This window comes from Hemitrygon akajei, chromosome 3, assembly GCF_048418815.1.
Source record: "Hemitrygon akajei chromosome 3, sHemAka1.3, whole genome shotgun sequence".
Taxonomy (NCBI): Eukaryota; Metazoa; Chordata; class Chondrichthyes; order Myliobatiformes; family Dasyatidae; genus Hemitrygon; species Hemitrygon akajei.
The window spans coordinates 124,546,517-124,561,497 of record NC_133126.1 but is presented as its reverse complement, the minus strand read 5'-3'; the positions used below and the strand labels follow the sequence as shown (position 1 = coordinate 124,561,497).

Genomic DNA, 14,981 nt, shown 5'->3' with positions numbered 1-14,981 from the left:
TAAAAGAGATGAAGGGCTGGAGATGTGGGAATCTGAGAGGAGAGAACAGAAGGCCATGGAAGAAAGGGAAGGGGGGAAGCACTAGAGGGAGGTGATGGGCAGGCAAGGAGGTGAAGTGAGAGAGGGAAATGGGAATGGTGAGGAGGGGGGCCATTATTGGAAGTTTGAGAAATTGATATTCATGCCGTCAGGTTGGAGGCTACCCAGACAGAATGCAAGGTGTTGCTCCTCCAACCTAAATGTGGCCTCATCGTGACAGTGGAGGAGGCCGTGGACTGACATATCGGAATGGGAATGGGAATTAAAATGGTGGCCACTGGGAGATTCTGCTTTTTTGGCAGACAGAGAACGAGTGCTCAGAGAGGCAATCTCCCAATCTACGTTGAGTGTCACCAATATCCAGTACTCTGGGTGTGGCCTCCTGTATATCGGTGATGCCTCCAACAGACTCACAGGTGAAATGTCGCCTCACCTGGAAGGACTGTCTGGGGCCCTGAATGGTGGTGAAGGAGGAGGTGTAGGGGCAGGTGTAGCACTTGTTCTGCTTGCAAGGATAAGTGCCAGGAAGGAGATCAGTGGGGAGGTACAAATAGACAAGGTAGTCGCGTAGGGACCAATTCCTGTGGAAAGCAGATTTAGGGGGAAGGAAAGTTATGCATGGTGGTGGGATCCCATTGGAGATGGCGGAAGTTACAGGGAATTATGTGCTAGACGTGGAGGCTGATGGGATGGTAGGTGAGGACAAGAAGAAGCCCATCCCTGGTGGGGTGAGGGCAGATGTGCGTGAAATGGAAGAGATGCAGGTGAGGGCAGCATTGATGGTGGAGGAAAGGAAGCCACTTTCTTTGAACAAGAAGGGCAGCTCCTTTGTTCTGGAATGATAAGTCTCATCCTGAGAGTAGATGCAGCAGAGATGGAGGAATTGAGAGAAGGGGATGGCATTTTTACATGTAACAGGGTGGGAAGAGGCATAGTCCAGGTAGCTGTGACAGTCAGTAGGTTTATAATAGCCATCAGTAAATAAGCTGTCTCCAGAGATTGAGAAAGGGGAGGAAGGTGTCAGAAATTGACCAGATTAATTCTACAAACCTGCCTTTCCAGGTCGGCCCATTATTTCTGCCCACTGAGCCTGTATCTGCATACACCGACAGCTTTCTGAGGACAGGATAGAGCTCAGCTCTTGTGGCCTCAGAGCTTAAACAGTCTGTTAACTCTCTTTTGAAACACATGTCCTGAATTAAAGAATACAACAATGAAACATGAGGATGTCATCTGACTAATGGTGTAGAACAGGTGGGTTAACTTGTTGGAGTAGATTGTGACAGGAACAACAATGAAATTGGTTTTCCATTTTGGAGCGACAAACAACCCGCTGGAGGAACTCAGCAAGTCTGAGGGGAGAAAGGAATTGTCAACACCTCAGGTTAAAACTCCGTATCAGGACTGAGAGTGCAGAGAGGTAGCCAGTATAGAGAGCGAGAGGGCGGAGACTGGTCTACCAGTCACCTGTCCCTATTCCCCTTCTCCTCTTTATATTGCTTATCCCTCGTCCTTCTCCTGATATAGGGTTTCAATCCAAAGTATCAACAGTCCCCTTCCTGCTGCAGATGCTGCTCAACCCACTGGATTCCAGCAGCAAATTGTTTGTTGCTTCGGATTTAAGCGTCTGCTGTCTCCTGTGTCTCCATTTTCCACTTTGGACCCTGAACTCTAGGGTTCCCCTGGGTCTTGGTTGAGTGTAGCTGTGATGCTGAGCTTTGCTTGACTTGCTGCAAAACCTATTAAAGCTAGTGCCATACTTTATTGATCTAATGTTGTAGTCTGGTCCGAATGTGAGAGGGAGAATGCTGAGCACAAAGCCCCCACTATCTGACACACCCTCCCCCCAGATATGTGCACCCTGGAGAATTCAATAGGTGTGTTCCATTGGAACCGAGCTGCTGTGTTTTTTATACACCTTCATCCAAGGTTTATCCTGATATTCAGTAAGAGGCGATCCTAACAGCTACTTGTCTTGGCATTTTGAAGGTGCGGCTGATGTCACTGACTCTCGCACAGAGACCAAGTGCGATGTTAACCAGACCCTGGTCAACGAGATCCTCGCACAGCGTCTTGAAGGAGTGGATACAGGAGCTTTGACAATGTAAGTAGCTGAAACTGACCTCTGAGAACAGTGGGCAGTCGGCCTTGGAAGGATTGGTGGGGGGGGGGGGGTAGAAAATGGGTGTTGGCTTAGGAAAGGCTGAGATCTGAATATATTCTACATTTACTTCCCTACTCCTGCTCTCCCCATATCCCAAGCTGGACAAACATCTGCCCATTTCCTTGCCTACCTCTCAGCAGATGGACCAGTATTTGCTAAGAGAATGTTGCAGCAAGTTGAGCCTTAATACTGGTACTGTCCTCCTGTCTGTCCTATGTACTCAGATACAGGTCAACATGCTAACAGTGATAGTAGATGTTGGTGGGACCACATCTAGCAGGCACTTTGGACTAAAGACCCCTCATCTGTGGAGATATTTCTTAAATCACTATGTAGATAGTCCAACTAGAGCAGGGGCCCTACTGGACCTGGTATTGGAAAAGAAACCTGTCCAGGTTGCTGACCTTTCAGTGGGAGAACTGGATAGAAATCACAGTTCCTTGTGTTTTAAAATAGCTATGAATAAGGATAACTATGGGAGGGTATTAAGTCGTGGCAGGATGTATTATGGCAGAGACTAGGGAGAGTTCATTGGCAAGTATACACCTGACATGGAGGATTTTTTTAAAAAGACCAACTGCATAGAGTACAGGACAAGTATGTTGATAAGACCATAAGATATAAGGGCAGAATTAGCTCACTTGGCCCTTTGAGTCTGCTCCGCCATTTCTTCTCGACTGATCCATCTTCCTCTCAGCCTCACTCTCCTGCCTCTCCCCTTATTCCTTCATCCCTTGACCAATCAAGAACCTGTCAACCTCTCATAAGACCATAAGATATAGGGACAAGACCATAGGATATACATTCCAGTACGAAGGATAGCAAGGTAAGGAGCCTTGGATTACAAGAGTGGTGATGCATTTACTCAAGAAGAAAAAGCAAGTTTATGGAAGGTTTAGGAAGCTAAGATCAAGCAGAGTCCTTGAGGATTATAAAGAAGATTGAAAAGGACCCAAGAAGGGAATGTTGAGGTCCAGAAGGGGCCATGAAAAATCTTTGGCAAATGGAATTAAAGGGAATCCCAAGGCATTCTATCAAGAGCAAGAGGGCAACAAGAGGGAGAATACATCAAGACCAAGAGGACAGCTAGAGGGAGAATAGCTAATATTGGCTAATAAACAAACTTGGGTTGTTTTTGGAGTAGTGGAGGCTGAGAGGAGACCTGATAGAAACTTATAAAATTATGAAAAGCATAGAGAGACTAAACATCCAATATCTTTTTCTTTGGGTCAAAATTTCTAATATGTGAGGGCATGCATTTAAGACGAGAAGGGGTATATTCAAAGGAAATGCATGGGGTAAGTGTTTTACATGGTGGGTGGTAGGTGCCAGGAATATGCTGTTAGGGGTGGCGGTGAAAACAAATACAATAGAGGTTTTTAAAGAGGCTCTTAGAAAAGCACATGAATGTGCAGAGAATAGAGAAATGGCATTGTTTAGACAAAAGGGATTAGTTTATTTAAGCATTTAGTTCAATTAGTTCAGTATAACTGTGAGCTGAAGCGCCTGTTCCTGTGGTATCATGCTATATATGATTGATGTGCTTGATCCAATACTTTTCTAATTTTCTATGTTAATGTAGTCCAGCATTCAGTGACTCCTCTTGCAAAGGAAGCACTAAATAAAAATACAATGGACTTGGTTGTAAGGTCCATTCAGGACTAAGGCAATGATGCACCATCAATAACTCTCTCTGAGACGTAATTGACTGGAAGAAAGAACAAGCAATAGTTGACCACCATACTACATCCTGGAGAATGAGGGCCGGGCTCAGGCCTCAATTGCCTTTTTTACAAGGGTCAGTGGGAGGAGCCACAGGAGCAGTCAGCAGGGGACGTGTCCAGACAGGTATATGTAGTTCACCACAGGCAACACATTGTCATTCACTGGGGAAGATATCAGATGGTATGGGGGGGAGAGATGGGGTCCTAATCTCCATTGCCCTGCAGACCAACATCACTCAGCGTATCTTGTTTCTCCACTCTTCCTCTCTTTGTGTTCATCTTTCAAGGCGCTGTCTTCCCCTCTCCCACATCTTTCCGTCACTGGATAGTGATGTTGCTGAGGAGGATGAGGCAAACTGCATCACAGCTCACAAGCCTCTCTCGACTTTGTGGAATGTTTCTGAAGTGGCAGTGCACTTATCAAGGCCACCTTTCTGTTCCAATTGATCTCATCATCTTGATGTTGTGCTCCCACCCAGATCTACCATGTGAACCTACGTAGGGTGACCAGAAGTCCAGTGTGTCTGAGCCACTGTGCTCAGAGCTGCAGTGACGTTCCTCCAGAAGATACTAAAGTAGCTGGTTTGAGGTGAACCTACAACTGGTAACGGGGGGCAGCAGGGTTTGGAAAGTAAATTAAGAATGAAGTTCCTTAATATCAGAGCTCAGCCTCCCCCAGCTCAACCTCCAATACAAACACTATTTAGTACCACACCAGAATTTGGTAATGACAAGCCTAGCGATACTCCCTTTAGGTCACTGGTTAGTAGTGCATGTCTCTACGGAGGGGATGCTCTGTTCCTATTGGAAAATGGACACTTGAAAGATACTATACAATCAAGTTAGTTCTGCAGTCTTCCTCAGAGCAGAAAGTTCTGCTTAAGATGTAACCATGTGCACCTTTGGACTCTCTAATGTTTCAGGGTCCCAGCTGGATTTCAGGAGGCTCTCCGTGACTACGTTCAGCGGGGTGTGCTCAAGGATGCTGAACATGTCAACGGCACATCCACAGAGTTGTGGCAGCTGAGGCTTTTGCTCGGCATACTCACCAAAGGTCTCAACAGGTAAGCACGTATTCCACTTAGCAGCAGTTTCAAGGATAAATTCGTGGTGTACACCAACTAATCCTCAGCAGACCGTTGCATGCAGGGCTCTGAGAGCAACTCTGCGCAAGTCCATTGCACGGCACAAAAACAGAAGCTGTTGAAAATGTTCATCAGGCCAGGTAGCATCTGTGGAAAGAGGAACAGAGTCACTGTTTCCGGTGTGAGAGCTTTTGTCAAAACTGGGAAAGAGAGAAAACAAATTAGTTTTAAATTGCAGTGAGTTGAGCGGAGAATAGAAAGGGAAAAGGAATATCTCCAATAGACTGAGTCGAATTGGGGTTGATGTGGCTTCCAGAGGCAGATTATGCTTCTTTGCCTTGTGCTATGTGTAGCTGTGGGTCATGCCCAGCATTGTAGGGTTTACCAGTGGACAGAGGTAAACTGAGAGAATATTGCATATCGATAACTAACAGTGGCTCTGGTGCAGAGAAGGGAAGAATCAGAAGCAGGTTTATTTATCACAGGCATACGTCATGAAATTTGCTGTTTTGTGGCAGCAGTAGTTGGGTTCATTGTCAATTCAGAAATCTGATGGCGGAGAAGAAGAAGCTGTTCCTAAAACATTAAGTGTGTGTCTTCGGTCTCCTGTACCTCCTCCGTATTGGTAGCAATGAGAAGAGGATATGCCCTAGGCGATTGGGGAAAAGGTGAGTTGCCTAAAATTGGGGTGTTCAATATTAAGTCGGTAAAGCACCCAGATGGAAAAGGAGGTATTGTTACTCCAGCTTATGTTGGGCTTCAGTGCAGGAGGCCACTTTCAAAGGGGTCAGAGTGGGAGAAGAATGGAAATCAAAGTAGCCGAACTGAACATAGGTCTCAAGTATCTGCAGTTAGCACTGACACTCTTAGCAGTCACCATGTGTTTTCTCAGTCAGCATATAGAGCAAATAGGATAAAGTGGTTTGGTGAAGAAGTTTGAATTTTTTAAAGGTTATAGTGGGAATCATGGAAGGCAGAGAGAAGAGAGCTTTTCCACAGTTTGCTGATCCTGAGAAAAAATGAGTTTGGAATGGGTTTCAAAGATGACAAAGCAGTAGGCAGCAAGATGCAGTAGGAATGGGATGTACTAGAGTGATCTCAAAACAATCCCTTCAGCCCAACTGGTCCTTGCCAACCAAGATTCCTATCTAAGCTAGTACTGTTTGCCTGTGTTTTGTCCATTCTCTCAAACTTTTCCTATCCATCTAACTGTCCAAGTACCTGTTCAGTGCTGCTAATATACCTGCTTCAACCATTTCCTCTGGCAGCTCATTCCATATACTGACCACTCCCTGAGTGAAATGGTTGTCTCTCAGTTTCCTATTAAATCTCTCCTCTAAGTCGATGCCCTCCACTTCTTGATTCCCTTGCCTTGGGAAAAAGACACTACACATTCACCCTGTCTATGCCCCTCATAATTTTATACATCTCGATAAGACCACCTAATTCTTCTAGACTCCGATGGAAAAACTCCCAGCTTGTTCAGCTTCTTCCTATAACTCAGCCCCTCAAATCCCAACAACATTCTTGTAGACCTTCTCTGCACTCTTTCCAACTAAATGCATCTTTCCTAGAGGAGGGAGACCAAAATTGAGCACAATTCTCCAAATGCATTTTCACTGTCACCTAACATCCTAACTTCTTAACTCAGTGCCCTGACTGATGAAGGCCGGCAAGCTAAACGCCTTCTTCAGCACCTCAACTACTTGCAATATCGCTTTCAGGGCACTCCGTTCTGCAGCACTCTCTAGGGCCCTAACTCTCCCATGCTCATTTGTCTACTCAAAATGCAACTCCTCTCACTTATCAGAATTAAATTTCATTTGCCATTCCTCAACACTTACCCAGTTTATCAGATCCCTCTGTAAATCCTGATAACTATCTTCACTGTCAATGGCATCATCTACTTAGGTTCATTTGCAAACTTACTGACTTGTACATTCTTATCTGAGTCATTGACCAGTATGACAAATAGCAATGGGCCCAGCACTGAGCCCTGGGTATCAACAGTAGTCATGGGCCACTAGTCTTAAAAACAACATTCTAGCATTGCCCTTCCAACCATCAAGCCAATTCTGTGTCCAGTGATCTACCTCTTCTTAGATCCCATGTGATCTAACTTTCCACAGCAGCCTACGATGCGGAAGCTTATCAAAAGCCTTATTGGAGTCGATTTTTAAAAACCACACCTACTGCCCTGCCCTCATCAGCCTTCTTAGTTATTTTTGCAAAGAGTTCAGTCAAATTCCTGAGACATAATTTCCGGCTCAGAAAGCCGTGGTATTTCTAATCAACCTGTCTTTCCATGTATTTGCTTATCTAATCCCTTATAGTTTAGAAGGAATAAAATTGGAACATTAAGAAGACTGATGGCAAAATTGATAGAGACACAGACTCGATGGGCCAGATGGCCTAATTTTGCTCCTATGTCCTATGGTCTATGATCTAAAAATAGAGATTATGGGAAAAGGAAAACAATTGAAGGTTAGAGGTGAGATGGTGTGAGTGTAAGGCAGGGTGAGGAGAGCCTCTTTGGGGTTGGGGGGAGGATCCAGGCCTTGTCTGAACTGGGTCTTCACAGAAGGTTACACGTTGTTGAAGGGAAAGCAGGAGGCTAGTCAAAGGAAGTAACTCCACTTTTGGAGAGTAAATAATGACTAAACCCAAGAGTAAATGTTCAAGACTAGGAGTAGAACCCGTAGCCAAATCCTGAAGTAGAGGGAGGTATGGTTTCATTGGAAGAGGGCAGAAAAACAAGTTAATCCTGCAGAGATGATATAATGAGGACTGAACTGAAATATGGGAAAAGCTTAATTTAATTGCTTTTCATCTCTGGTCTTGAGCATACTGTCCGTGGTCTGCTCTGACAATATCACTGAGCTCTCTTCAGTGAATAAAGGGAAAGTTGGCTGCTTAGGCCATTAGTTTCCACTTTTGCAAGTTCACCTGGAGTATGGAGGGTACAGGGTTATTAGTGCTGGTGGAATTTGTTCTCATTGAAGAAATAAAGAAATAAAAATTTATCCTCTGGGTAAGCTTGCAAAAGTGCAAACTGATGGCCCTAATAGCTAATTTGGGAAACACTTCCCCTTTATTCTCTTGACTCAGTTATAGTGCAAGGGTTTGCCAAAAGCAAAACAGAAAGATGATGTGACCAAGACCAGAGGTGAATAAAGTTCTTTTATTTCAGTCCTCAAAAACCTGACCAGACTAGCCTGCTTTTCTTTCTTTACCCATGTCCTTTTGCGATGCATTCCAACAGGAGTGACTGATACTAACAAAGGGAAGAACTCATTACTGCCGACACTGAGCCAAGTCATTGCACCTTGACTAGAGTCAGTTCATTCAGCACGTATCAAGCATCAGACCTTGAACCTCATTTGACAAAATGCTGAATGCGAGCAATGGCCATTTTAATGTCAAATGGGATTTTGTGCATAAAGTTAGAAGACGTCTCTATTAGTGTGATAGTTGCATTCTTTGACAATGCACTAGGGGCATACATAGTAGGTGATGTCTATATCTTCACAGGACTGTCCTTCAATTCTGCACTTCATTGTGTTCATTAATGCTTCACATAAAAGTTGTAGATTGTGGCTAATACCATTCTGTTTCTCATTTGGAGTTTGCATGTGTTTCAGTGAGCTAATGCAGATAATGTCGCCACTTGAGGCATCACAGAGACTACTTGGTAACCAGCCATCGCCTGGAGGAAGCGCACAGAGCCAGGTCTGTTACTATGACAACATATACAATTGCAGTGTAAATCTGAATACAGACAACGGCCATTCGAATGTTGAGTGGGTTTTTGAGAAAAAACAGGAAAGGGACCGGGTGTATAACACATTCAAAATGCTGGAGGAACTCAGCAGGCCAGCATCCATGGAAAAGAGTAAACAGTCGATGTTTTGGGCCTGATGGAGGGTCTCGGCCTGAAACATCAACTGTTTACTCTTTTCCATAGGCGCTGCCTGGTCTGCTGAGTTCCTCCAGCGTTTTGTGTGCATTACTTTGATCACCAGCATCTGCAGATTTTTTTTTCGTTTGTGGTACAACAGCTTGAGGTTCAGGACAAGGTCATTTTAACCTGCAGCCGTTATGTAATATTTGTGACAAGTGGATCACTTTAAACTACCTATGGAAACTAAAGGGCATTCCCACTTTGCATCATCCCCCATGCTGATGGGCAATGACGGCAGGTACAAAATGCATTCGCTATCTCAGTCGGAGATTATCTTAACTCCTGTATTTTGCTGATTATTACAGAATCTTCACCCAAAAATGGGAAATACAATAGGCATGGCAGGATATATAATGAAATGTGTCTGCCTGGATTGTTCAACAATAAGTCAGCATTGACTGAATGGACGGAATGGCTTCCTTCTGTGCCGTAAGGATTCTACCATTTAATGATTCCATAAGTGGAACATATAAAATCAGCTCATGGAGGGAATGCCAAGTAGAATCCCTGCCTTCTCCATATATGGATTGCCTACAAACAGTGTTTTCTTACCTGTGGGATAAGTATTGGAAATCTTCCCTGTTTTGTGTCTACACTAGATCAGAAAAGGTCTCATCACAACACATGCTCAAACCCAAGTGAGTTGCATGTGAACAGAATTTCCCATGTTCCACTGTTTGTCAGCCATAACCAGCACCGAGAGACAACAAGCCAATCAAATTGACACAAACACCCAGCCAATGCTCCCTGCTGAGTTTAGCGATGCAGAAAAGCAACTGAACTGTCCCCTGAGTCTCCGGTTTAATTGCAACCTGCATTTACTCCGTAACAGACGGCAATCAACAGCAGTAAACAAAGCTGGTGTTTCATAACTGCTGGGTACCAGTGAATCTCTCTGTCTCCCCAGACAGCTCAAAATGTTTTCGTGTACAGTCCTCCCCCCATCCCCAATTCATTTCTTCCTATCCTAAAGGCTTCTCACCCACTCCCTAGTGGCAAAAGCGGCTTTATCCTTGATAGGGTATTTGTTACAAAATATATTCCATAGTGCTTTTATGGTTTCAGAACCAAAATGAGTTCATCCAGTGAAGTAATTTTGAACCATAGTCACTGTTGTAACATGGGGAAGTAAGTGGAGCCACCAAAGCACCCGTGGGATTTCGACAGTGAGAAACAATGTAATCCTCTTTCCATAAAATAGTTTCAGACTAGGCTGCAGAGACTCTTGCTCATGCCCATCGTAGAATATGCTCTGTCCTGATTATTCTGCTGTCTGTGTAGCTTGGTAGAGCTTCCTACTGAGCTCCCAGAACACCCGTACTGATATGAGAGAATCTTCTCCTGATACCAACAAAAGGTGGTGTTGGGGGGGGGGGGGGAGCTGAGTGACTGCTGCTCTGAGTATTTATTTACTGAGGTACAGCCTTCAAGTCACGCTGCCTTACAACCCTCCCTATTTAGTCTGAGCCTAATCACAGGATATTGACAATGACCAATTAACCTAAAATTGCTCTGTCTTTGGACTGTGGGAGGAAACCAGAGCATGCGGAGGAAACCCAGGCAGTGACGGGGAGAACGTACAAACTCCGTACAGGCAGTGGCGGGAATTGAACCCCAGGACGTCTGTACTGTAAAGTGTTGTGCTACTGTGCTGCCCCTCAACAGCACTTCAACGTAAATTGTTAATTTAGACTCATTTTAGGATGATGCTGAGTGATTGAATGGTTTTTTTTCATGTGAGATTTTAAAGATTGGAGAGTTTGCTTTAACACACAGATATAGCGAGAATTGGGAAGGCATTTTACTGCAGGAAGATTTGAATACAGCAATAGAGATATCTTGCTCCAATTTTACAGTGAGTTTGCGTTTGGAACAGAGAGAATAGGATGGTTCTCCCTAACTAAGAACAGCTAAGTATCATCAGGTTGATTCTTGGAACAGCAGAAATGTCATTATCAGGAGACATTATTCTCTAGAGTGTTGATTGGTTTATTGTTGTCACATGACCTGAAATACAGTTTTAAAAAGACACTTTCTTTGTTAATACAAATCATTTCAAAACATAAGTAGATTGAGGTAGTACTGGTTAACACAATAACAGTTATAATTGATGTAATGACTAGATCTGCTGAGAGCCAGTACTGTTCAGGACCAAAATAAAAGGTCATCTCTTTGGGATATGGTCATTCTTAAGAAGCCTGACAGTGGGGACGTGCAGTTTATGCTTTCCTTGGCTGGGATGTCTAGAACTTAGAGACATAGTCACACATTAGGAGTTGTCCATTCAGGACAGAGATGGGAAAAAATCTCTTCACTCAGGGGTTAATTTTCAATCCACGAGGACTGTGGAGACTCGGTGACTGACTTTATTCAAGAGCGCGATTGATAAAGTTTTGAGTATGAATGGAATCAAGGCATAATAAGCAAGCTGCATTGTGGGAAAAGATCAGCCATAATCTTATTGAATGCTGGAGCAGAAATGAGGGGCTGATGGCTCTACTGCTGCTTCTCTTCCTCGTCTTCTAAAATTGTGGGCCAGGTAGGTTCTCCAGAAACTGTTTTTCTTCCTTGTGATCCTTGTAGGGCAGGTGTTCATGTTTGTTTAACTCATTCTGAATGATGCCAGGCCACCAGGGGGATTGAGAGCCCTGAGACCTCTGTTGGGACATGCCAGGACCTGCATTCTGCAGCAACGTCACACGGTAGCATCTCAAACTATCCTATAAAGCCACAGTTTCTGTTGTTTTCGTGGGCGCTGGCTCTGTCAACAGAAGAACTTCTGGAAACATATATCATACATTTGGGCCCGATAAACCTGCCTGCGTTTGATAGAAAAATTCCACATGGACAGTCTACAACTTAAAAACCACAAGAAAGCAGGAGCAGTAGCAGGCCATTCAGCCCCTCAAGCTTGCTCCAGCACTCAATGAGATAATGACTGATCTAAACCAATTCTCAGCTCTCCTCCTATGCCAGTACCCTGAAACCTTCAATTTCCCAATCTCTGAAAAATGTACCTTCTTTCTCTTTGCACTTCCAGTGATCCAATCTCCAGAACCCTCAGGTGTAGAGAATTCCAAAGATTCATCATCTTCTGTGAGGAAAATCCACTCGTTCACGTCGGTTTTAAATGACTACTGAATAATTTTATAACTATGTCCTCTCACTCAATTTTTCCACCCTAGCGGAAAACATCTCAACATCTGTCTAGCAAGATCCCGTGGAGTTGACTAAGCTCACTCTTCTGGGGTTCTGTTGCTTTCAATGTGATAGAAGGGAAGGGGCAGCATTGCTAGTCTGGGAAAATGTCACGGCAGTGCTGACAGGACAGACTGGCTGGCTCACCTATTGAAGCTACATGAGTGGAATGGAGGAATAAGTAAGGGATGACCATATTAGTATGATTAATGGTCAGTGGGATTACAGAGAGATGGCAGAGAGTTGCAAGAAGAATAAGGTTGTGATAGGTGATTTAAACTTTCTACATATTGACTGGCACTCCCATACTGTAAAAATACATCATAGAAAAGAAATAGTCCTGACAAAGGGTCTTGGCCTGAAACGTTGACAGTGCTTCTCCCTATAGATGCTGTCTGGCCTGCTGTGTTCCACCAGCATTTTGTGTGTGTTGTTTGAATTTCCGGCACCTGCAGATTTCCTTGTGTTCGGAAAGAAATAGTCAATTGTGTTCAGGAGCGTTCCCTTAATCACTGTATAGAGGTCACAACTAGAGAGAGTGCAATACTGGATCTCCTATCAAGGAACGAGAGTGGGTGACAGAAGTGTGTTTAGGGGAGCACTTTGGATCTAGTGATCATAATTCCACTAGTTTCTCGATAATTATGGAGAAGAATAGGATTGGACCTTGGGTTGAGATTCTAAAGTGGAGAATGACATCGGAAAGGATATGGCAGGTGAAGACTGGGGTAAGTAGTTTTCTCACAAAGGGATGCTTGGTAAGTGGAAGATCTTCAAAAGTGAAAATTTGGGAGGACAGAGTTTGTGCATTCATGTTAGAATAAAAACAAGTCTAACAGGCAAAGGGAACCTTAGCTTTAGAGGGATATTGATGCTCTGATTAAGAAGAAGGTGTTTAGCAGGTCAAGGCAGCAAGGAACAAGTGAGGTACTTGAGTACAAGAAATGCAAGAGGACACTTAAGGGGGCAATCAGAAGGGCTAAAAGAAGGTAAGCGGTTGCTCTGGCTGACAAGGTAGAAGGGCTTCTATGGACATACTAAGAGCAAAAGTATAGCAAGGATCAAAATAGGTCAACTTGAAGATCAGCTTAGTCAGTTATGCGTGAGCCAGAAGAGATGGGGGATATCTTAAATGGACTTTTTTGCATTTGCATATACTCGAGAGTTGGAGACAGTCTTATAGAGTCCCCCTCACCTGCCGCTCCCCCCACCAGTCCTCCCTGCACTCTCTACACCTTTTGCCCTCTGCCGTCTCTTCTTACCCTTCCCCATCCCCCCACACCCTTTCCCACCCCCAACATCTCTTCTCCTGCTTCCCACCACCCCCCCCCCCCACCATCTGTCTCGCTGTCTCTCATCCCATAATCTAAAATCTAGCTCCTATAATTTGGGCCACATCCTTTTTTCACACCATGAAAGCTAGGAATGTGCTGCCTGCACTGTCTCTTCTCTTTGCCTTTAGAAACGACACAAAAACCCATTCTTATCATCAAACATTTAGACACCTCTCTTAACCGCCAAGTTCTCCTCCCATCCCCCAGCTTCCTTTCTTCTCTAAATTTATTTAACCCCCCCTCCACCCATCATTAATAAAGAACCTTTGAATATTTCCTAAATTAATTGTGCACATGTTAACTCTGTAGCACAGTGAATAGTTTGGCAGTACTGGTGTTATAGATTCCTTTAAGAACCTTTTAGTTAGTTTAGGTCAAAATCTCTTTACCAAATCGAACAGATGAAACTTCCTTAAATAATTAGGAGAAGTGCTGTACGTTCTCCACAGGTCAGACAGCACCTGGGAAGTGGAAGACGGTGAACGTTTCCGCTGTATGACCTTTTATTAGAAATTTCTTGCACTCCCCTCAGAATCTGAAGTCCAATTCTCATTTGGTTTGCCGCTGCTTTACTTCAGATTGTACAGCGATGTGATGTGCAGCATCAAACAGCATTTCCTGCTGCGGCTGTCTTCAAATCAGCCTTCCTTTGAAAGAAACGCTAATCTCGCATTTAATCTTGCTGAAGCTTGGTTGAAAACGAGTTCTGCACATTGTTCTCCTTTGATGCACAGCAACCACTGATGAGCTCAGTAAAAATAGCACGGGAAGTCTTGGCCTTTCTGAATGAATCTCACACAGCTCCTTCTGCTTCTCTTACACTCTCCTTCAGACTATAAAGGGTTACTCTTAGCATTTCTATGTCTTACTCTCAAACATTGCCAATTTTAGTAACTTCACATTTACTTAGCTATCAGCGTCGTAAGCTCTAGAATTCCCTCTTTAACTTCCCTGTATCTCAATCTCCTTTTCCTAAACCCATCTCTTTTGACCAACCAGTCAGTTTTCCATTTCATAATGCAATTTGTCACCATTTTCATTTGTTGTTAACTCATCCACAAAGCATCCTACAATAGCTTTTCTATATTAACAGTGCTATAATTAATAGATATTATTGATATAATATTTCATCTTTCTACCTTTCAGAGCAGCAATGTTTTGACCTGATACTTGACTACCAATGATACTACTTACAAACATAGAAACCTACAGTTTCATCCATGTTGACTGTGATGCTAATCCACACTAATTCCATTTGCTTTATGCCCGTATCGCTCTATCCTTGCCCTACCCGAGTACCTATCTGAATGTCTTTTAACTGTAGTAATTGTATCTGCCTCTACCACTGCCTCTGACAGCTCATTCAAGACAATCACCATCCTCAGTGTGGGGGAAAACATTACCCATCAAGTTTCCTTTACATTGCTCCTCTCTCACCTTTAAGCCTCTGTCCTCTAGTTCTGCACTTCCCTAACC

The 14,981-nt window shown here is 43.9% G+C and overlaps 1 protein-coding gene across 2 annotated transcripts in view; it reads left to right on the top strand.

Moving 5' to 3' along the window:
• The window catches only part of inpp5d (inositol polyphosphate-5-phosphatase D), a 136,661-nt gene that overhangs the window by 44,697 nt on the left and 76,983 nt on the right, over nucleotides 1-14,981 (top strand). For both annotated transcript variants that reach the window (XM_073040773.1, XM_073040774.1), the window contains exons 4-6: nucleotides 2,029-2,143; nucleotides 4,851-4,991; nucleotides 8,654-8,741. In XM_073040773.1, coding sequence (XP_072896874.1) covers nucleotides 2,029-2,143; nucleotides 4,851-4,991; nucleotides 8,654-8,741 — 344 coding nt within the window. The remainder of the gene's footprint in view (nucleotides 1-2,028; nucleotides 2,144-4,850; nucleotides 4,992-8,653; nucleotides 8,742-14,981) is intronic.